Source organism: Eucalyptus grandis, chromosome 2, assembly GCF_016545825.1.
Source record: "Eucalyptus grandis isolate ANBG69807.140 chromosome 2, ASM1654582v1, whole genome shotgun sequence".
NCBI classification, from domain to species: Eukaryota; Viridiplantae; Streptophyta; class Magnoliopsida; order Myrtales; family Myrtaceae; genus Eucalyptus; species Eucalyptus grandis.
Window position 1 is genome coordinate 31,378,551 of NC_052613.1, and position 24,653 is coordinate 31,403,203.

Here is a 24,653-nt window from a genome sequence, read left to right on the forward strand (position 1 = left end):
CAAACATAATTGCAGTAACAAAATTTCCAAATAATAATCAAACAAGCAAAAGCTCTAAATCACAATCAAGAAATCTAATCCCAACCAAGCTCGATACCAATTGTTAGAATATAATATGTGGAAACGACAGAATCTTGCAATTTACGTCAATACGAAATCGTCAGAGAAATAAACGAAAAAAATAAGAACACTAGAAATTTACGTGGTTCGATCCGAATATTAGTACATACGTTCACGAGAAGAGCTAGCAGCAAATAATCAACTATAATTGGAGAATCAGAGTTTACAATCACTTACACACTCGAGTATTTCCTACACTTAAATTCAACCCAAATCCAAAATGTTTATAAATAAACAACCCACTTGAACATAAACTCACGAGACAAAAATTATCGCGCGTTCAAGTTCGAAACAAAAACTCGCGTGGCTCTCATCAGCTTAACTTGTGCGGCTTGCGGCTCCTCTTTCCTTTCTCTACTTACGTAGAGCATCGGCGGCTTCTTTTTCTACGTAGGGCTCGACGTCCCTTTTATATGCCTGTGCCCAAAAGTCAAAGTCTTGACTTTTGGGCCCACCACCTTATGTTTCACGTGGAGAGGCCACCCTTTAATTTCCATCAAAACGGAAAGGAAACTCAGGCGTGAATATTGTGTGTGTGCGTGTGCCCACTTGACTTTTGAGCCCCACCTGAATAACAACCTTCAGCAAGCTTCCACAGAAAAGAAGAAAATTTTGCTCCCTTTTTCTTTTATTCTATTTTATTTCCTCATTTGTAAATCTTCAAGAGTCACAGCAAAGCTTCTGTTGACCGAAAACATCCAAGCGAATCGCGTTTTGCGAACGCTTAAACTCGAAACATAATTTAACATAAAAAGTAAGGGCTGAGCGCTAAGAGAGGGAGAGTGTGCAAGGGCTGAGCATGGAGGGAGGGAGGGGGAGAGAGAGTATCTGGAATATATTTGGAATAAGAGGGAGGTCGCCCATGAAATTTAAAACTTCATCTAACATTGGTGCTCACTTGCGATACGTGTCGCAGGCTCAATGGACTTGTAATTTGAGCTGTTGGCACAAGACTGATACCCAATAAGGTCACAGTTATAGTTTTTGCGCTCGGGAGTACCAGAGCCCTTCGCTAGACGACTTGAATGGTTTATTTTATTTTTTTCAAAAGAATTGATCGACAATCAGAGAAGTTGTGTTTTGGTACGCACATAACACACGTCCCCAAAGCTCCCAACCCAGAAAACTTTTCCCAGCTTTGCCCCCATCAGCATGAACAAGTTTGTGTATAAAATCTATTTTGAAATTTTGGCTAATCGATTGAAATCCCTAGCGAAAAAGCATCGTATCCTGGATGCAGGGTGCCTTTCTTAAAGGCTGCGAAATTCAAGACAACAGTTTTTTTTTCGTGCGAGAAGTGCTCTATTACTTGAGGATGCGGAAACGATGGAAAAAAATTCCGAAGGAATGCTCAAGCTTGACATGCACAGATACGATAGAATAGAGTGGATTTTTTGGATACGTGTTTAAAACAGATGGGCTTTAATGACAAATGGGTCTGTTGGGTAATGCAATGCGTCGTGACACTTGCATTACGCATTGCAGGCATGTTATCCATTTTTATTTCTGAGGCTGTTAATGGTGATGATCTAAACGGCATCAAAACAGTCCCATGACCCTACACTCTCTCACCTCCTCCCTAGTGGGCAATGATTCAATATTTTTTCTGAAGAAACAACTGTGGAACGCCGTGATCTGCGATATTGCCAAGCATCAAGTCAAGCTGTCAACTTGAATAAATCTAAGGATCTTTGTTCCATAGTAGACATGCCCTGAACAGTAAAAATTGTCTCTGTAAAGCATAAGAAAGCACTCGGGGAGTCTGTATGGTCGAGGTCAATCAAAGAGAGAAATGTATTCTTGGTGCTTGCAATAGACGGCTCAAAACTGGAGAGATTTGGAAGGAGAAAATGTTGAGAAGCGCAGGGAAAGAGGTTCTTATTAGATGTGGAGTAGGCAACTCGTATCCTTCAACGACGCTGTGCTAGCTAAACAGCCTTGGAGGAGGCTATATGCTGATGCTAATTCTCCATGGAGTCAAATTGTTAAAAGAAGTTCATCACCCCAGTTATATTTTACAGCAAGCAGCACTGGGCAAACAGACGTTCTTGGGGATAAAGGAGTCTCCTGGGTGGGAAGAAACTTGTTAGCTTCCTCATATTCTGCGTAGCTTTGCAAATGGATCTACTGTTGAAATTCGGGAGGACATGTGGCTTATAGACTTGTGGAATGAAGGCATCCTCCATGCGAATTTCGACTTGCAGATTATTGATGAAAACCTCACCATCCCTCTCGGCTCAACCACGTAACGAGAGTGGTCATCCGATTACACGCGGATCCTAGCACAGCAAGGCCAGGATGCTGCTTCATCCTCTTACGCCATTCTTCACAAATTATGGAGCAGCCCTACGGACAACAATTTCCTCCTCCCCTGCAATAGGTAATCTTTCTGTGGATATTAATTCATGATGCGTTGGCTACCACTAATTGATAAGTCATATAAAAGGGAAGCCGTACTTTCACCAAAGTGATTAATGAGGAGGCATTGTTGATGTGGTGGAACATGGAACCGTTACTAATATGGCACAAAATGAGCATCGTAGCAACAAAAAAGAAATTGGGAGATTAGAAGAAAGAAACCCTAATTTGACGGTATTAATTAAGATGTGTAAGAGAAACACTTGATTGCACAAATAAAATAAAATAAAATAAAAAGTTGCATTACTGGGTTGCGTGCATAAAAGTTAGATGGCCAAATCGCACAAGTCAAGAAAAATAGATGACTTGATTACACAAAATAAAAGTTAGAGGATTGAATCTTACAAATAATAAAACTTAAAAAAATTAAATTTGTACTTAACTCAGGCTAGAAAATCATAGACATTTTACTCCTATAAATTGCTACATTCTCTCCCATCCAAAATTTTGGGAAAATTGTCCAAAAATAACTAAGTCTATTGTTTCTTGACCAATTTAATTATAAACCTTTCAATAGTGCTAGTTTAGTTTTAAACCTATTATTCGGTGATCACGTGCCAATTTAGTCGTAAACATTTTGATAATTTATTAATTTAATTTTAAATATTTTAATAAATTGCCGATATAGTCTTTCCAACTAATTTTGATTAGAAATAGCTAATATGGTCCAGTCAATGTTGGCCATCCCAAGCGATGTAGATATTGCTTACATGGACTATTGTTTATTTATTTTTAAAAAAAAAAATTATCTTTTATTATTTATTTTTCCTTTTTTTCTTTCTCCTTTTTCTTCGTAGGACTAACATGTCCACTAGCTAAGGCCCCCACGACCTTCGTAGGCCACAGCAAGGGCATCACGACCCTAACTTGCCTTCATTGTGTTGTGGCTTTTGCTAGATTTGGCAACTATGGCCAATGAGGGTGTCCCAAACGCTTGCCTAAGTCCTTGCCTGTGACTAGCGAGGGCTTTGTGGTCCTCACCCAAAGATCGGTGAGGATTGCCAACCCTTGCCTAATGGTCTTGCTTAGTGGCCTGTGACCTTGCCAACCTTATGAAGATAAAAAGTAAAAAGAAAAAAAATAAAAGAAAATAGTTAGTAAAAAATTCAAAATATTTATAAAAAAAAAAGATTATCCACGTCAACACGGACTATTCCATATCAGTTGCATCGTGTAGGATAGTGGGCATAGATTGAACTGCCATGTCAATGATCCATTCAAAGTTAGTCGAAAATGACTATATTGTTAATTTCTTAAAAGGGTTAGGATTAAATTGGTAAATTCTCAAAATGTTTATGACTAATTGGCATGATTGAAATGTTTGTGAGTTGAATTGGTTACAATTAAATATATTTAGGACTTTTTGACAATTTTCCCTAAAACATTACATGCATGCTGATGAGATGACTCTCTTTTTCTTTTCTTTTTTCTTTTTATTTGTCTAAATAAGATGACTCTTATGTATGGTTCCAAATCAAACTGTCAAACCTATTGTAGTTCGGTCACTTTATATACTTGTCATACAATTTTTTTTTTTTTTTGTCTAGTATAATAGAAAAGGTAAAAGTTACATTTTGTGAGCCGTTAAATCACAAAAGAACCCCACTCTACAAAGAGTTTCTCTCATCCGACCCACAAATATAAGATCTGCCTATAAAATTGCTAGCATGTAAAACTACCTCAGAGGATTCAGACTAAGCTTAAAAGAAGTCACCTACTTCACAAGAAGTGCATGATATGTGTTCTGGAAAAGCAATAACAGACAGGGGACCATCTCATGGTAGAACAATCAAGAAACAGAGCCTTTTAAGGTAAGCTCCAAAATCGATTTCAGCAAGATGAATTTCGAAGCGGGGAGACGGAATGAGTATTGCTGTTCCACAACTAAGGACAAATTTAAAATGCACTTCTCAAATTTATAAATAAACAAAAAAAAAAAAGGGGGCATTGAATAAATCCAAAATCGCGTGCCCCTCAAGTCAAGAATGGTGGGCGCCTTATCTTTCATAAAAGGGTCACATGCAATCAATACAGACCACACAAAGATTTAAGGCCACACTTGTTTTAAGGATTATCATTGTGATGGGATTCGTTCGTTGGTCCGAACTAGCAAGAAAAGCGCTTGAATCATATTCTCAGTGCCACTGCTGTCGGGTACAAAAAGATAAAGAGAAAAGCCCTGGAAATCAATGAGTAAATAAATGAAAAAGGCCACGTTTGAAATATTTAGTTGGTTGATAAAAAGGAGCACAGCTGTGAATTTGTTCCCATAAAATATGATTGACTAGTGTTACTTATATATCACGCTGGCAACAAAGATTATCCAGATGCATAAAATACTTCCTCATCCGGGATGTACTTGTCACATGCATTTTCCGTCAACAAATTATACTGAAACTTTCTTAGCTTAGAAGGGAAAACTTGGTTGTTTAGATATACTTAGATAACACCGTTTGTTTTATAAAAACGAATAATTTGAAATATATTTTCTTTAAAATAGCCATTTGTATCACTTACAAAAACGAATAAACAAAAAATAAATTTGTTGTCAACTAAATTATTTGAGTATAAATTATTGTCATAATGAAAATATTTTTCATTATCTAATTATTTTAAGTGGTACAATATATAATTTTTGGAAAAATATATTCTACATCATTCATTTTCACCAAATAAATAGAGTGAAAATATTTGTTTGTACTTTCAATATTATAACTCATAAAAGTCATGCAACGAAGAAACTTTCAAAATGACAACGTTTCACTTGGAAGGACTAGAAGATGGAAATGGAGAGTTAACTTGCCTTTCCATTAAACTAATAGTGAAGGTAATAAAGAACATAGAAAATGAAAGATAGCTGAGTGAATTTTCTTGAAGGTCAATGGAGACTTGTCCATGTGCAGTTGTGGGCGATGATGGTGACAGCAGTGAAAACTCCATCGAAAGGTAGATGGAAGCGGCCCCAGCAAATTGAGTACCGATTCTTATCACACCATCACATTTATCTTCTCCTCACAAAAGGGTCCCAGTGATGCTTTTGTCATCGGACAATATTTCAGATTTCAAAATTTTAACTCAATTAATAATGCCGATAGAGAACTCTACATGTTTTGATACACATAAAGGCTCTGAATTTTAATTCGATCATTTCTTGATGAGGAAAACGGTCATAGACTGATGGTAGGTCCTGAATGTTACTTAACAGGTTGTGCAAAAGAAAGGGACACAGCGCGAAATGTTACGAACTCCTTATAGAAAACCAAAACCCTAGAACCTTAGAAACCTAGATAGAGTCTCTATAATCTTATCAAAAATTTGGGAGCAATTTTCCTTAGGAAAAAGAGAACGAGCAAACCATCTTGTGGCGTATGTGGCCGCCTCTCCACTTTTCATCCTAGAGATTGGCACGGCGGTAATCTTTATAGCTGTACCTCAGGAAGCCGTCGGTGCCGCTACGAAACTTCGACATCGTTTGAATAGTAGGCATGAAAGAGTCAAAAGAATTGAAAGCTACGTACCTTTGGTCACATCATGGCCGAATTCAATTAAATGCACCTTGGTCTGGCCGCCTCCTTAAATCTTGCGATAAATTGCAAATGGTCCCAAAACGATATCTCATAGGAATATCGACCCCGGCGAGAAAGACAATTATAAAATGATGGATATTGCGATAGAGATATAATAAGAACAGGGTACCAGGAGAAGCTTGGCTTTTACTCAACGAATGCGAAAATAATGAAATTAATGCATCCGTGAAATTTCAGAGAAAGAAAGGCAGAGGAAAGTTGAAGACGAAATCAAGATCTCTCCGTCATCAACATGTTGTCCGAACGACTGATGCCTCTTGACCCGTTCAACAACGCGGCCGAGACTCGGTCTATCTTCTCCGTTTCTCTTTGAACTATTTGGGAAAACCTTTGAAGAGACTAAACGAAGCTAAATGCCCACTATATGGCCACAAATAAAAATCATAATTTTATGTAAGAGTACTATTGCGAAATACATAATGTGGCACAGTCAAGGAGAGGAGGGATAATTGTTCAAAAAGTTTTATGATGACTAATTTAATCATAAACCTTTTAATTTAACAAATTTAATTTTTAACTTTTTAACTATTGACAATATAATCATTCCAATCAATTTTAACTGAAAATCATTAACGTAAACATTAACTGTCTTACGTGACACCGCCGGTATTAATGTAGACAATTTTTGCAATTCTTTTTAAAATTTCTAAGTTTTTTTTCTTTTTTTAATATTTCTTTTTCCTATTACCAAAGCCAATTGTTGACCACAGGCGAGGATCGCCCTCACCGACCTCAAGGGGCTTCACAACCTCAGCCACCCATTACCGAGGCCGGGATATTGATGAAAGGAAATATGAAACAAAAGCAAAGAAAGGAATTTTAGAAAACAATGATAAAAATCATTCTCATAGGATGACAAATGCTGAATAGACTATCATGTCAATAATTTCTAACCAAAATTGATCAAAATAACCACATTAATAAATCATCATCAAAAGGTTTATGATTAAATTAGTCAAATGGATATAGAACTATATCAGATGTCATACGATATATTTATGATATTTTGGACAATTTTCCATAGGAAAAGGAAGGTTCACATATGACCTTAATATGTGCTAGCAAGGTGTTAATGTCAACATTCTTTCAAGAATGAAGCCAAAATAGTTCTTTGGTCGGTCCACCATAATTGTTCAATTAATTATGCAAAACAATAACTGAATTAGTGATTTCCAAAGTACCTTGATGTGACCCCAAACATAATCTCGTCACAAACAATTATAAAAGGTTGAAACTCGAAAACTAGACTAGTTCAAGCTTAGCTTCAGCTCAGCTGTATCAATGTCACATGTTTACGGGAGAAACCTAGTCTTCTTTTCATTAACTTGGCAGTTAGCCATACTTCTGGGGCACTATGTAAAGAACATAAAAAAGGAAAATAAAGAAAATGAAAATATAAAAACGAAAAAAAAGAAGGAAAAATACTAAAGAATCGGCATTTTACAAGTTGGCAAAGCCGTCACCGGTGCAGCTCCGGTAGTGGGAAAAAGAATGGAGCTCAGAGGCAATTAAACCGGCGGGCGAAGTGGCGCACCGCTCGATTCAGCGGCCTCCATCCTGCTCCGCCGAGAACCCACGCTTCCTCCGTCGTCACTGGCTGCTGCCACCCTTGGCGACCTCAATGACGATGCTCTCGAGAACAGCGGCGGACCCTCCCGAAGAACCACCGGTCCGACTTAGCTCCAGGCTCGGACCGGTCCAACCGCCGGAAGCTGAAGTGCCTGCCGAACCTACTGCTCCCTTCTCCAGCTCCGGCCCGATAGCCCCGCCGCGAGCTGCTTTCCCGTGGCAACACCACCATGCTCATCGCCCGGTTCAGCTGCCGGTTCATGATCTGCTTCCTCACCTCGGCCGGCAACCTCAGCTTGAACCGCTCCGTGTCTTCCCCCGGTTGGACCAGCGAGTGCCCGGTCGAGTGAGACCGCGGGAATAGGAGCCTCCACGCCATCCTGCTGGATCGCGACCCGCCGCGCGTACGGTTCCGGTTCAGCGTCTTGCTCGGATCCGCCGCTTCGGGTGGCGGCTCGGCCGCTTGACGGTCAACCGCGACTTCGACTTCGACTTCGTCGGCGTCTTCGCGCTCCAACGTTGCGATCGCTCGCTCCAGATCCCCGTCCCGATTCTGATTCTCTTCGTCTTCTCCGGCGAGCTCCGACCGGCGAGTCAACTCAGGTAGCTCGAACGGACCCTCGCCGGGCTGCGGCACCAAATTCGCGCGGCACACCGGGCAGGTCGTGTGAGAGGCCAGCCACGCGTCGACGCACTCCGGGTGGAACACGTGGTCGCACTTGGGGATCAGCCGGAGCGTCTCGTCGTCCTGGAACTCGTTCAGGCACACCGCGCACTCCAGCGCGCCCTTCCCGATCTTGAGGCCCTTCACGTCGGCGTAGACGAGCGTCGGGAACGTCGCGATGACGGCCGGGTCGAGGCCGCGGGAGGCGCCGCCGCGCCGCGACCGGCCAGTCCCGACCACCCCGCCTCCGGGGCGGATGCTGGCGGAGTTGGCGTCGGAGCAGTGGCGGATGTAGATGGAGAAGAAGGCCATGAAGAAGAGGGCGGCAATGAGGACGACGATGATCACCGCCATGGAGGGGCTGAAGCGCGTGTAGTTGTACGGGTTCTCGCTGTCGGGCGGAGGGTTGGCCTGCGCGGCGGCGAACGGCGTGGAAGAAGCGCACGACCACAGCAGCAGCACGAGCACGAGCGACGACCGCGAGGAGGACAGATTCCCGGAGGAGCTCATCTTGTGACCGGAACGTAGGTGGTCAGTCGGAGTACGTGCTAACTCGGGTCGGAGAGAACGGCGGTCCACGGCGGCGTTCGGCGGCGCACAGAGAGAGAGAGAGGGAGAGAGAGAGTTGGTGATGGGCTGTGCGAGTGTATTGCGGGAGCTTATAAACGAGAGAGAGGTAGAGAGAGAGAGAGAGGGGAAGGCGTGTTAAACGATAAACAAGAGAGAGAGAGAATGTGGAAATTTTGGGGTTGGTGGGGCCCGGGAACAGCTTCGTCTCAATTTCGTATGTAGTGATGTAAAGGAGGGATGGTCAGTAATGACGTGCCACGTGGGTTCCGGGAAGGAAGCTGCAGAAGGTTCCGAAGGATGGAGAAATTTGGAGGTGACCTCTTTAAAATAATTCGTCGTTTTTTTTCAAAGTGAGGATCGGGTGCTTTTTCAGACTTGTGATCACCGCTACCTCTCTAATTTATTTATTATTTTTAAAAAATTTCGTGGATTAAATATTCCGCTTAATGCAACGGTCAGGATTTGGGTGACATTAGAAAGTCTATTAGCTTGAGTATTCCAAGTTTATTGGGTCCATTCATATAGTCCTTTTCCAATCAATATGCGGCATTTATTTTAAGAAAGAGATTTTTCATTATTTTTTCTTTTTCACAATAAGCTGTTCACATGCGATTTTTCAAACAAGTTGGTACTTTTTTTCTTTCGCTGGAACAAGTTGTACTTGTTAACATGAGAAATAATGTATTTTAAAACGACATTTTGGGACTTATAACTATATCGATTGTAGAAAGAAATGAATGATCGCACATTGTCGGAAGGAAGTTCTTAGTTTTGGCAATACCTAAAATTGCTTACGTGTCACTTAAAAATAGCCTCGCCCCTAAATTGAATATTTCAATAACAAATTTAGGATTTAATCATATTTTTTATAAAGTGTTTAGGATTAATTGATTCAAAAATTTAGGGCTTGATTGTATCTTCTATGGATAAAATTTAAGACTTGGTGACGCAATTGCAATACTCTCATTAGATGGTAATTGATATCATAGTTGAAAGTTATGTGGATTTGAAATGCAAAGTTGTGCCCGCAAGGCAAGCCTCCTTGCGGTCAAATTTGGCAATTTCATTATATATAATACTTCTATACTGACTCCGGGTCTTGTGCAACGTATCGACACGGGAATTATTAAGATTCGAGTAATTAAATAAGTTCATGAATTAAATAATCACTCGATAGTGGATACTGCATGTCCCATTATATATCCTTCTAAATATTAGATTTTTGTACATATTTCTGTCATCACCTTTCGTTCTCTCTATTTAGAACAAAAGCTATCTTGGAATCCTTTCCCATGATAAGAAAGAATTCGAAAACTCCATAGGCCATTTATAAAGCACAAAAAAATTAAATTAAAAACTTTCCTTCAAGAAATTTAAATCAACGATAATGGCTGACTATGCGGATATGGAAGTATCCTGAAAAGTCTACAAGATCAAACCATCTAGAAGTAGGTGGATTCTCTAATCCACCACGATTCGACAAGTAGACGCCCTGTGGATCACTCAAAAACATCGGAGACGATGTAGGGCGTTGGACTTTACCACGTTCAAAACATCGAGTCATAGTCGCTGCTATGGACCACGTTCGCCGTCGTGGTCGCTAGATGAGCCCCCCGCTCCTCCTCATTTTAGCCGTCGCTCATTGATGACAAATTCACCTTAAAAACGACATTCTCTCTTTTTCTTTCTTGTTCTCGATGGTCCAGTTTTCGTCCCCTTTGAAAGAGTTTTCTTGACTTGCCCTTGGCCTGTGGTGGGCAATCTTGATTTGGCTTTGCGTAGGTGGTGTTCTGGAATTTCAGCTGGTGAACAGCATTGATTGAATGTCTGCAACCTAGGTGCGACAATCAACGTTTGATCGATAGTAAAGCATAGGCTGATTAAGCCTGCCACCATCCCATTAATTTACACAGTCTCTTCCGGGTAGATTCCTCTTTTTTCAATCGATGAAATCATCCACATAGCAATACCTAATTTTCATGGTCCTCTCCCAAACTTTTCTGCTTTTGGGAAAGTTGGTGGGTTCGAAAAATTAGGAAGACTACACGCAAATCTTGGGTCAACCTTTTGGGTAGTTGGAATGAAACCATCGATACAAAAGGTATATGATAAGAGCTGCGTCGGAATGCAAATAAACTAGTCGATGCCTTATACTACCATGGTACTAGTATAGCAAGAAACCAAAAGGAAAGTACAAATCGTGGGTTAACTCTTATAGTTAATTCCTTCCCAAAGAAAATACCTAATAGGGATTTGTTCCGCACAATATGCCGATGACTCATTGCTAGGAAATGGGGACGCCATAGAGTTTAAAAGGAGAAAAGAAAAGACAGAAAACCGAAGTGACAATTTTTTTTTTTTTTTGGGTACTTTAAATCTATCGCTAGGACTACGAAGAAGAGTTTCATCTGTTAAACTTTTGGAATGAGGTAATTAATCGGTAGTGAAGGATTAACTCTCATAAGCAAGATTCGAAAGATTAACGACTTCTTTCTGGTAAATTGATGGTGTAAATTATTATACTCTAGGCCGGGTTAAGACGTGCGTACAGTTTTTACTTGGATAACTACACTAGAAATTTCAAATCATTAATAGAGAAGAAAGTTCGTGTTAATCCGATTTTGTATTTTGCCTAGAATACTTTTCATGATCATCATATCTATGTAACGTGTGTATATATATATATATATATATAGCCACAAGCATAGAGACTACATAGAGATGGGTAAAGTATTGACCATGTAGATTCCATTCGTTATGATAAAAAAGGATCCTTTAATAGTTGCCAAGTGAGACTTTTCATTGCCGTTGTATGTATATATATATTAAAGGATCTGACTACATAGAGATGGGTAAAGTATTGGCCATGTAGATTTCATTCGCTATGATAAAAAGGATCCTTTAATAGTTGCCAAGTGAGACTTTTCATTGCCGTTGCATCTTTCTTCCTAACATTACAATAGCACCTGTGTTACAGATTTGCCCTATGTCATTCGGGTTCGTGTATCCAAATTCTTTATTTTAAGAATGCTTTATGCCTTGCCCCTTATCAAGGGGTGCTTATCGCTTATTTTATTTCTCTTTGAAACATGAATAGCCAGCTTATCGTCAGCACCATAAGCCATTTTAGTATGTACTTTCCACATTGGATGTAAAAAATATTATTTAGGTGGACAAAAGGATTTATTATATTGAAGGAGCCAGTCCAAGATTGTACAAAGTAGTTACAATAGTGCGGGGAATAATGTATTGCATAGCAGAAGACCACAAGAGGAATGATACGTGACCCGGTCGGAGACGCTAGGCTGATCTCCTCCATCGACGGACCGCGATTGTAGGTAACTCCTCTGTTTTGATCCAGTCAACGATTCACTTTCATCTTGCCTTTAACAACATCGTGATCCTCCAACTCGATATCTTATCGGCAACATGGGGAAAAGTTCCTTTCATGTCGACTTCTTTTGAAGAAAATGAACAAGAAACCTATCTGGCATCGAAATGAAGAAATGTTTACTACTAGAGAGACGATGCAGCTTTTCTACAAGCAAGGCGTAAATGAAAATTGAAGGAACCATGCATAGGCTGTCATTGCAATTGAATGTGTTATCGTCATGAGATGTTATCAATAACGTCAAAGGATAGAAAAGTGAGTCAATTATGCCTCGTACAGCTCAAGTTGACAGATATCTCAACCTCATCTTAGTTGTCTTAGTTAATCTTGGATTAATTAAATGAAAGCTGCCGGATCGATGGTAGTAATGGCGGCTAGAGGCAAAGGGTTGGTGAGGTGGTGGCAACTGTGGCGATGGAGGCAGTGACGAAATCAACTTTGTGCGCGATAAGAAGTTAGGTTTATTGTTCATTGCTGAAAAGCGAAAGAAGAAAAAAGGAAAGTGAAAGAGAATGGTAAATTCATTTCATTATTAGTCTTGACGTGGAGGAACCTAAATTTCAATGACTTGAGGGGATCTTAGATACATTTTTTTTCCCTCAAAAACTTCTCCATGAAATATCATGTAATCCAACAGCCATAGTTCAAACTTTCAAATCTCAATGGCCCATGTTGCATTTGATTGTTCTTACTTTATGATACCAAGCATAAGGTCTATCATTCTCTAACAGATTAAAGTAGTTAAAAAAAATGGCGGCACGTTCAATCCAACATGATACCAAAACTTTAGAAGACTCTCGTGAGCATCCCTTTTAGTATCTCGATTGTCATTACAACATTGCAAGAAAAGGTCTTGAGTTCAATTTTTTTTTTTTTTTTTTTATGTTAGTTCGTTATATCATGGTTTGAAACAATTATACGCTTCATAATTTTGTCATTCTCTAACATATTATACTTTGGGGACAAAAACAAAATCCTACATATATTATCATAGTCAATATGGCTTTTCTACTCATTGACGCAAAAGACCAAGCCAGTTTCCACGAAGAGTACCCAACAAACCACTTGAAATAACAAATGCCCTCGTTCTTCGGGTCGTGCGGTCACCCATTACCACATTCGCATTGACTACGTGAACTTGATTAATACGACAAGTAAAAAAGGGGAAAAAGGGAAAGAGGAATGTCCATGTTGCCTTTTTGAATTCGGTCACCTACCAAAGGCTTGAAGTCCAAGGAAGCTCAAAATATTGACATGGGGACATTCAATTTGAAAGTCAAAACAGGTTCCGCCCAAAGCCCACATCTCAAACCGGTTCATTGAACTTGACTAGGCATATATATAGAGGGAGAGAGAGAATATGAGAGGGCTTGAAAACTCATTATTTGGGTAACAGTTAGATGACGTCCAGACTAATTTTTGCATTTCTCGGTCCACCTCTATGAATGATCTCAAGGCGAACTCCCCCACAGTCAGGATTTACTTTTAGGGTCCGTTCGTTTCGCAAAAAATAGGCCATTTTCGGAAAATATTTTCCCAAAAGCCATTTTCCAGGAAAATGACAATATTTTTTAGTGTTCGGCTAAAACCTGAAAATGTTTTTGAAATATTTTCAAGGAAAATATTTTCTAAAACTTCATCACTTAGGCATGCATCACTTACCAACTTATAGATCCATCAAATATGAATTTGCCTTTAAATCCAAGCAAACTTATTTCATATCTTTGTTCCATCATTGTCGCCAAACGCTTATCTACTCTAAAAAATTTTCGTATAGATTTTAAAAAGAAGCAAAGCATGTACAACCCTCATGAGAAAGTTCCAGTTGAGTGGCCTATTCTCCCCCTGTGTCTTTTGTGTTCTAATAAACAAAAGAAAAAATTGTTATGGAAATCCCTTATGATGTTTTGAATATGACAAAATAAATCAAAGGCTACTAACATGTTTGATGGTTGAGTAATAAACCATGCAGATGTTAGAACATGTAGAGGATATTATCAAAGTCGAAGACGGCGGAAGACCGAACGTAACATATGTCAGTATATTTTGAAGATTTCCAGACTTCGTGTTAAAGTCTGAAAACCGCCTGGACTCAAGACTCAAAATCGAAGATTGCCAAACTCAAGACTCAAAGTCCGAAGGCGCAGATTTTAGTGTCAAAGTCTGTTCTACATCGAAGTCGCTCACTCGACAAATTCCGGGCGAACGTGAATGATGAACCGGAAGACGGACTCTATGTTGGGCTGAACTTATTCGGACGGTGTTCAGACCTTAAAGCTAAATCTGTTCGAAGCGAGAATATGTTCGGACCAGCATTGTAAAGTCTACGGACTCAGATTGTAAAGTCTATTGCTCTCGGACTTTACATCCGGACTCGATGAACGTAACTCAAGCCCAATCATATAACGGCTAGTGATCTGGTTTGGATTCCACATCAAGATTGATTTGATTAACTCAATCTATTTGATTGACGATTGGATCTTGAAGACAAGAAATTTCTATACGAAGAAGCTTTACTTATGGAAACCAAGATTCCGTTTGTATGGGCGATCGGAATCAATTTGGGATTCTACCTTTGTCACTCAACGGCTACCAAATCTTCTAGATACAGAGCTGTCCAATGAGTATATTGGAAGACGATTCTCCGGGATACTATCCAACGGGTAGTTTGGAAGTGGAGGAGTATTTAAGGAGATCATGGACCAATGAGCAAGTAAGAGACAGAACGTAGAATTTATAATTCCAAAGTCTGAGCGACCTTCGATCATACACTTGTCTTTGGAGAGCTTAAACGTTTGTGATCGTGAGAGAAATACCAAAAGAGTGACTTAGTGAGATAGTGTGATCTACTAAGTGTTTGCACTCAAAGTTGTAATCTCTTGTTGATTGCATATTGGAATCCAACCAAGAAGGCTGTTAGTGCGGGAGAGTAGACGTAGGCTTGGATTAAGCCGAACCACTATAATTTATGTGTTCTTATTCTCTTTCTTAACTCCTTTGTTTGAAGTTTATTTTATTCCGCATATATTTGCCAAGATTTATCTTAAACACCTATTCACCCCCCTCTAGGTGTTCATACTAGCACTCTCAATTGGTATCAGAGCCAAGTGCTCGGTTTATAAAAGTGTTTTTACTTTTGAGCTAAAGATTCTTTATGGCTAGTATCTTGGCACCAGGACTTATAGAAGGGCAAAGCAACACAAGGCCACCATATTTTGATGGAAAGGAATACGACGTATGGAAGAACAAAATGAAAGCATTCCTAAGATCCAGAGATCCCTTGCAATGGGATGTCGTGGAAAGAGGAATCAACCCCATCGCTGTGTCTACATCAAATAAGAATGCCAAAGACAAAGAAAGCAAACCCCCCGCTCCTATGTCTCGGATGGAGATGTCTAAAAGAGAAGCGCTTGATGCGAAAGCAATTTATTTTTTATATTGCGTTTTGTCTCCTACTGAATATAATAGAATCTCTTCATGTGAAACAACAAAAGAAGTTTGGGATAAACTTCATGTTACATATGAAGGGACCGATCGTGTAAAAGAGACAAAAGTAAACTTTCTGCTCGGCAAATATGAATCCTTCAAGATGAAGCAAGGAGAGTCAATTGGAGATATGTTTAACCGTTTTACAGAAATTGTAAATGGTTTAGCATATCAAGGTCAACCTATTTCTTCTCCAATGAAGGTCAACAAACTCTTGCGAGGTCTCTCAAAAGATTGGAACCATGTCAAGACCTCAATCCGGGAAACTCAAAAGATTATGCCACTCTCCGTTGATGAATTGATTGACACTCTTCAATCCTACGAAGTGGAACAACTCAACGATGAAGATCCCGAAGGTAAGAAGTCCATTGCTTTAATATCTAATGCTATTTTTGATGAAACAGACTCAGAAAATGACATGGACGACGAAGAACTTGCTTTTATGATCGAGAAATTCAAAAAGCTGAGTAGAAAAGGAAGGATGTTTAGTGAAAGAAGACAATACAAGCAGGATGGCCAGAAAAGAACATTAAAAGAATATGATGAGCAATGAAATCTATGCTTGATGACACATTCAGAATCTGAGTCTGACTCAGACACAGACTCAGAATCAAAGTCTGACTCAGACACAGACTCAGAATCAAAGTCTGATTCACAACCAGACTCAGAATCCGATGAGGAAATCAAGATAAGTCATTCAGCAATTCCTTTCAAAGTTTCAAAGTATATAAATGAGCTTTGTTCAAATCTTAAATTTTCTCTAAAAGGATCTCTGAACTAAAAAAGGAGAATTCTCGGCTTAGGCAACAAGATCTTTCTCAAAAAGAAAATTTTGAAATTTTGCAAAAGATTTTCTACAAACAAAAGAAAATCGAGATTTGCTTGTTAAAGAAAATGATTCTTTGAAGAAAGAACTTTCAAATATTTCGACAAGATTTTCAAATGGATCAAAAACATTAGAGCATATTCTTTCTAAACAAGTTCCTTACTATAATAAGTCAGGACTTGGTTTCAATAAGGAAAATAATTCTTTAATTGATTTTCCTAAAGTAAAAGAGAGACTTCGACAAAAACCTCCAAAGTCATTTTACAAAAATTATTTTCAAAAAGTGTTTGTAAAACTTGTTGGTGGAAATGACGTCAAATGTTCAAATTGTGGAGATTCAAAACACTTTGAGAAAGATTGTCCTAAAGTCTGGAGACCTATCAAGAAAGATTGGGTAAAAACAACATATTCTTCTAACTCTCATGGACCCAAGAAAAAATGGGTACCAAAGAAAAGATGAGTCATTTTTTGCAGGATATAAAGAAGAAAGAAGAAAGAGAGTTTGGTAAGAAATGTATATATTTTTATTCTCAATTTGATTTGGGCAATAATTCTCATATTTGATATATCCTTGGTTGATTGAGATTTTATAATGATCATATTTTGCTTTATGGAAGAAAGAATCATATGATTTGTTTTTGTGATTTGTGAGTTGAGATTTGATTTAGTACGTGTGATTATTTGAGATAATTCAGATCATTTTGTCTAATTTTATACTCTCAGATTTAATCATATTTTGTAAAGTGAAAATCTGTTTTACGTGATGATGCAAGATATTTTTAGATACTCAAGGAATTTTATTCTCTCTGTTTTTATCGTACTATGACCAAGTGAGAATTTATTTTTCAAAATATCATTATGCATAATATTCTTTCTTTGAGTACTCTGTTATGATGAATTAAGAAAGAATATTTGGAGATTATATATTTTGCTCTAACGTCATTGAAGGATCCAAATTGATGGATACCAAAAAGAAAATGAGTTGATTGCAGGAAATTCAATAAGGAAAGAATGATTACAAATCTACGCAGATTTTGGTGCAATAAGAAAGGAATCTCATGCGAAGATTGGTAATATTTTTTTAATCAATGGTATATTTGAAACATATACCATGGGTAAGAGAAATTTTTTTCATCCCGCCTTATAAATTTCTACGTGCATTTATCATAATTTTGGATGATTGTTTATTATATTGCAAATATCTTTTGTTATAAATATAAGGTTTGCAATTTTGGCACGTGACAAAAATATCTATTTTCCTTTTGCAAAATGCATATCTGAAATTTATGCTCAAAGAAATCTCTTTGATCTCGAAAGATATTACTGCATATTCATGGATATTCTTGCTATATTCTTAGAAGATATATTATATCTAGCAAGTTTGATCCACAAATCAAATGAATATATTACGTGACATTTTTGCAAAGATTATTATCTGTTATATAAGAATTTGCAGGTCACAAAAGAATCTTCTATATGGATTTTGGAAAACTCAATCAGAAAATCTTGGAGATTCTATATTATCTTTTGGAAGTTCAAAGATTCCATTCCTTGTGCAAAATTTTTGCTTATTGAGGAAATCTCTTATGCATCGTACAAAAGGTTGAATTCGAGATGAGCTTGGTTAAAGAAAATAAATTTTGCCTCGAATTTCAAAATGCAAGTGATTGTTGCGGGTGTTGTCGCTACAAATGAAATACTGGAAAAATATTATGTTCAACGTGCACAAGCAACAATTCTATTCGCAAATATTGCCATGATCATAGGGGGAGAAAGCAAATCCAAGAAAAAGGAAAGAATCATGATCATCTCAAAAAGGCAACAAATTGAGGGGGAGCTTTGATCAATTATGGAAAAAACTTTTTGGATTGATCGTGATCTTATTATGAATGGAAGGAAAGGTAAATGTGTCAGAATTTGTTCTAAAAAATCCGGTTAGTGCATCTTTTATTACCTTTTGTCATTAACAAATCTTATTAATATTATCATTTTATTATGACAAAAAGGTACGTGAATTTTATGATGCATCCGTGATTTTTATTGGATATTTGCTGATATAATCAAAGTGAGCTATATTGCATATCTTTAATATTCGATAAAAGCTGATTTTTGGAAATTGTGATTCATGCAAGATATTTGTTATCATTCTCTACGTGAATCCATTGTTATCGCTTTTTGATTATGACAAAAAGGGGGAGAGAATATGAATATGCATATGTGTTGATTAGGTTGATATTATTTATTGCATAATATTGAGCTGCGATTATTTTTCTATATATTGTTATGCTCAATCTATTTGCTATCTTATGATATCCTTTGATTTAAATTAATATTTTTAAAAGCGTGTTTACAAATCTGCATATTCAGAGATTGTTTTGTCATCATCAAAAATGGGGAGATTGTTAGGGAAATCCCTTATGATATTTTGAAGATGACAAAATAAATCAAAGGCTACTAACATGTTTGATGGTTGAGTAATAGACCATGCGGATGTTAGAACATGTAGAGGATATTATCAAAGTCGGAAGACGGCCGGAAGACTGGAACGTAACATATATCCAGAGTATATTTTGAAGATTTCAGACTTACGTGTCAAAGTCGAAGACCGCGAGACTCAAGACTCAAAGTCTCGAAGATTGCCAAACTCAAGACTCAAAGTCTGAAGACCGCGAGACTTTAGTGTCAAAGTCTGTTCTACATCGAAGTCTGCTCACTCGACAAATTCCGGGCATCGAACGTGAATGATGAACCAGAAGACGAGACTCTATCTTTGAAGCTAAACCAGAAGACAGACTCTATGTTGGAGCTGAACTTATTCGAGATAGTGTTCAGACCTTAAAGCTAAATCTGTTCGAAGCAAGACATATGTTGGACCCGTTGTAAAGTCTCTGATTTCGCATTGTAAAGTCTATTGCTCTCGGACTTTACATCCGGACTCGATAGAACGTAACTCAAGCCCAATCATATAACGGCTAGTGATCCGGTTTGGATTCCACATCAAGATTGATTTGATTGACGAAATCTATTTGATTGACAATTGGATCTTGAAGACAATAAATTTCTATACGAAGAAGCTTTACTTATGGAAACCAAGATTCCGTTTGTATGGGCGATCGGAATCAATTTGGGATTCTACTTTTGTCACTCAACGGCTACCAAATCTTCTCGATCTGGAGCTGTCCAATGGGTATATTGGAAGACGATTCTCCAGGGATACTGTCCAACGGGTAGTTTGGAAGTGGAGGAGTATTTAAGGAGATCATGGACCGATGAGCAAGTAAGAGACAGAGCGTAGAATTTATAATTCCAAAGTCCGAGCGACCTTCGATCATACACTTGTCTTTGGAGAGCTTAAACGTTTGTGATCGTGAGAGAAATACCAAAGAGTGACTTAGTGAGATAGTGTGATCTACTAAGTGTTTGCACTCAAAGTTGTAATCTCTTGTTGATTGCATAGTGGAATCCAGCCAAGAAGGCTGTTAGCGCGGGAGAGTGGACGTAGGCTTGGATTAAGCCGAACCACTATAATTTCTGTGTTCTTATTTTCTTCCTTAACTCCTTTGTTTGAAGTTTATTTTATTCCGCATATATTTGCCAAGATTTATCTTAAACACCTATTCACCCCCCCTCTAGGTGTTCATACTAGCACTCTCAAAAATAAGCAAAGCATGTAAAGCCATTTGCTTGAGCAATGTACAAATTTAGGGTCATAAATAAAGAAAATGATAAGCAAAAGTGCAGAGCGCGAGCTTGAGATTGACGAGCTCGAGGTTAGCTCGGCAACGGCCGACGACTAGCCAAGAAAGAAGAAGATGGGAAACAAAGAAAAGAAAAAGAACAAAAGAAAAGGAAAAGGAAAAATAAATTAAAAATAATTCGAATTAAAAAAGAAAAAGAAAATTAAAAAATAACAAGCAAAAAAAGGAAGAAAAGAAAGAGGAGAAGTGAGGATTTGTAGAAGTGTAAAATAAGAGAGATCAAGTGAGGAAAATGTTTTTTACTTTTCAAAAGTGGAAAACATTTTCCGTAATTTAGAAGACTTTTTTTCCTTTCATAGAAAACATTTTCCCACGGAATTCATTTTCTATAAAACGAACGTTGGAAAATTCAAAAATTATTTTCTGCGAAACGAACGAGCCTTAAAATGCTCTCAACATGTTTTGTAAGAAAAAGGGTAAACTCCTTTGACATCTAAGCTAACTAATTATTGGTTAAAAAGGAAAAAAAAATTATTAGAAAGACAATATATGTTTTCCATGGGAAAAGTGTTAAAAAAGTCCTGAACCTTTTATATTTTTACCAATTTAGTCTTAAACTTTTTATTGATGCCAATTTAGTTATAAACCTTTTAATTTAGTGACAATTCAGTCTTTCCAATTAATTTTGAGCAGATTTTGTTAATTGGGCACTGGTCGGCTGACATGATACAAGCGATCGACATTGATAAATTTTAATAATATTTAAATATTTTTTGAGAAATTTTTATTTTTCCTTCTACTCTTGCTTCCTCCAATCGATTGTCGGGCCTCAGTGACCTTCACCTTGCCAGCCTCTAGCAAGGTTCATTACCCATTAGCGAGGCTTGAGTCCTCGCCAAAGGCCACGAGGTTGCGCTTGTGAGGGCTTGAGCCCTTGCCAAAGGCTAGGCCAGGCTCGACCTCATTGGATTTGGCAAGATTGGCCCTTGCCCATGGTTAGCAAAGCTAGGTTGCAATTCACGGCCTACGCAGGCTCAAGCTAGCCTCCCTATGGTTGGCAAGCAACCCCCACAGCCTCTAGCAAGGGCTCGAGCCTCACCGGGCATTACCTTTGGTTGTCGTTGGACCTCGGTGATCGGCTAGAGGAAAGGGGAAGAGAAGAAAATATAAAAAAAAAAAAAAAAAGGAAAAGAAAAGAAAAATAAAATAAAATAAAATATTAAAATATTAAAATATTATTAAAATTTGTTTACGTTAGCGTCGTACGTCAGCCAACCAATGCCTAGTCAGTTAAATCGCGCCAAAATTAGCCTGAAATAACTAAATTGATACAAAATCAAAAGGTTTAAAGCTAAATTTGCACAATTATAAAAGTTTATCTTTTCTAACACTTTTTCATGTTTTCCAGAAAAAGGGCATACTTAACTTCTATTTGATAATTCACAAACACGAGCGTTGAGACCCTTCTACTTGAAGACCCATAGAACACCCTACAAATTTCCCCATAAACCAGTTAAATTTAGGCCTTTGCAATTAATCCTGATATAGAACGGTTTGCACACAGTTGGTGAGATTTAAATAAGTAACCTTTAGATTTTAGACTAGAAATCTTCTCATGTCCTAACCAACCGTGTCAATTATGTATTACTTCATTTCAATATAGTGGGAGCAAGAACCTTGGGCACGCAAGAATCATAAAGGTTTTTTTTTTTTTTATCATAAAGATATTTCTCATTCAACGTGATTAAGTTGTGATATACATAAATGAAGTTTCGGAACTTATAAGAGCCCAAAGGGCTTCCGCGTGCGCATGGGGGGTCTGAAACCCAATTTGGAGGAATGACATTTTGTCTTTGAGCTTTGATAATCCAATTCGCCACTTGATTTATTTTACGATTACATTGGGCCAGACTAAGATATGAGAAAGCCTTATCGGACCTGGACTTTTTGATAAGCACCCCCGTATCCTACCTAGCCTTATATATGCACTTAGCACCTTTCTTTATCAAATAGATTGATCTTACTCCAGCTCCAAACATTCCTTAGATTGCGCCGGAAGATGAACTAAGAAGTGCAAAGAATCATAAACTAATTCAGAACTTATCCTTTTACCCTAGCCGCCCCCCTCCCCCCACGCAAACAAAAAAAAAACACACGCACGCACGCACGCACGCACGCACATTTTATCCTTAAACTAGTCACCGCCGTCTTATTAATTAGACAATGTCATTGTTCCCTCCGAAATGGACGAAAACAAGGTCCAACTCAGCCATGGTATCCAAATTACTGTCAATTTAGCCTCTGGATTAACCCGTATCACTTCAAATTCTTCCCAATATGCCGAAATTGTCTCACAATTAAAGCTCCCAATTGCATGCACATTCCCAAAGGAATAGCGAGAGGACAATCAACATATTGATTATGACAAGAGTTACATTTCGAAGAGCGCATCATCAAATTGGGAGCAGCTTTGGTCGACTCTAGTATACAGGAAATCCCGGGTCGAGGGCCGAATTGAGATTTTCATCGTCCCCATAAATGTTTCGCCAGAGACTTGTGAGTTGAGTTCAGAACTTTTGACGAGCAGCCCATGATTTCAGGCCCACTCTTCAAGAACCTATGGCCCTTACAAACTTCAGATGCCGTGAAGATTAAGGAATCGGTGCTTTGCAGAATCCCATTATGACGACGAGCCATCCATTGACTTCTCCGCGAACACGTTCCAGCCGAAACTGTCCATTATGATCCACGAATAGACAGATACCTCTCCACAAGCTAATCCGACATAAGGGTATGAGTTCACGTAATTGTCAACATAGCATCACTAGTGATCGAAAAGATTTTGTCTCAGTGACGGTCAGGACGGATACCTACCTATCTGATGAAATTAAGAGATGGTGACTACCATGTGGACAATCTGACATATTCATCGAAGACTTTTTGTTCTCTCAACAAGACACGAGAATCCCACATGAAGGACTGCTAGTGTACCAAGATATTTCTAGCCCGAATAACGTGATAGAGAGTGGCATTAGCAAATTGTTGAATCGCTTCGTGCGAAAGAGATAAGATGATGTCTAGATATACAATTACTACCGGTTAATCCATTGTAGACCCTCAGCGCTTGATGCTATCCCCAGGAAAACATCAGGTTTTCACTAGGGTCCGATTTGGAAATTAGTTTAGATTCAGAGCAACCACCACCGATGTCATTATCATACTTTGTGCAATCGGTAAATCGATCGATGAACGTTTTATCAATTTCTATTGCCCACCAACCTTCACTTTTTACCAGAAGGAGCGTCCCATCATATCACCAATTCCTGTGGATGGAAACGGGAAGTTTTTCCGAAACCAGCTGAGATGGGCCCAAGCCCATAATTACTCCCCAAAATCTTAATTAATTAGATGGGGAACTGCAGCTAAAAGCTTCACGTGTGATGCGACTTGCACATCATTGTTATCAACATCTGATGGGACTTGAGAGTTCTTTCATAGTTTTGTTTTAGCCGACGATCTTCTTTAGGTTGGCTTCTCCTCTTTTTTTCAACTATGATGATTGATTTTACGAAGTTAGTAAAATGGATAGGTGCACTCAAAGTTTAAAAATTTATTACGAAAGTACAATTGAGTTTAGAAATTTTTAAAAGATATAATTAATAAAAAGACTTGATCTAATCAATTTGATCGTTTTAAAATTTAATTGCACATTTTGAAAGTTTTAAAAATAGTAACATTTTCATGATAAATTTTAAGATTTAAATATATTTTATAAAAATTTTAGAACTTGATTGCACTTACTTATCTCTTAGTAAAATAATCAATCAATATGTTCCCTGTGGTTCAAGTTTGATTTCTACTAGCAAAAAGAAATGACCCATTTATTTTATTGTGCTTTTCTTATTTTCAATTTGGATGTTTGATACTTGGTAAAAGATCCTGGGTGTATATGTGAAGGCTTAGGCGAAACAAATCCAAATTGAAAATGTGATGCAAAGTGAAGTAATTAATATATCTAAATCGACTCATAACACATTGATTAAACTTTTGAATAAATGTGAGTCTAATTAAGTATCGATGAGATTGGACTCAATTCTTCCTTGGTGATCTTCCCATTTAAATGTATTGGGTTTCCGTTTTGTCGACCCAACAAGCAGTATCGAAACTAAAAGTTAATTAGCAGCCCGCTCTCGAATGTGTATTGGTTCTCAAAGAGGAAAATTCTAATTTATTTCCCTAATCGGGATGGTATATGGTATTCCCTAGCTTCCCCAAGCTTTGTTGGGTCAAGAGGATTGAGGTGGAGATTCTCAAGTTGAGATAA

At 38.2% G+C, this 24,653-nt stretch overlaps 2 protein-coding genes across 2 annotated transcripts in view; one reads left to right on the forward strand and one right to left on the reverse strand.

Annotated features, from left to right (window-relative positions):
* Positions 1 to 24,653, forward strand: part of LOC104432342 (39S ribosomal protein L45, mitochondrial) — a 54,639-nt gene that overhangs the window by 574 nt on the left and 29,412 nt on the right. The gene's annotated exons all lie outside the window — the stretch shown is intronic.
* Positions 7,244 to 9,023, reverse strand: LOC104443863 (E3 ubiquitin-protein ligase ATL6). Its single transcript, XM_010057423.3, is given in 2 exon segments — positions 7,244 to 7,782; positions 7,785 to 9,023. Coding segments are annotated over 2 exon segments (1,233 nt in total). The 5' UTR covers positions 8,869 to 9,023; the 3' UTR covers positions 7,244 to 7,633.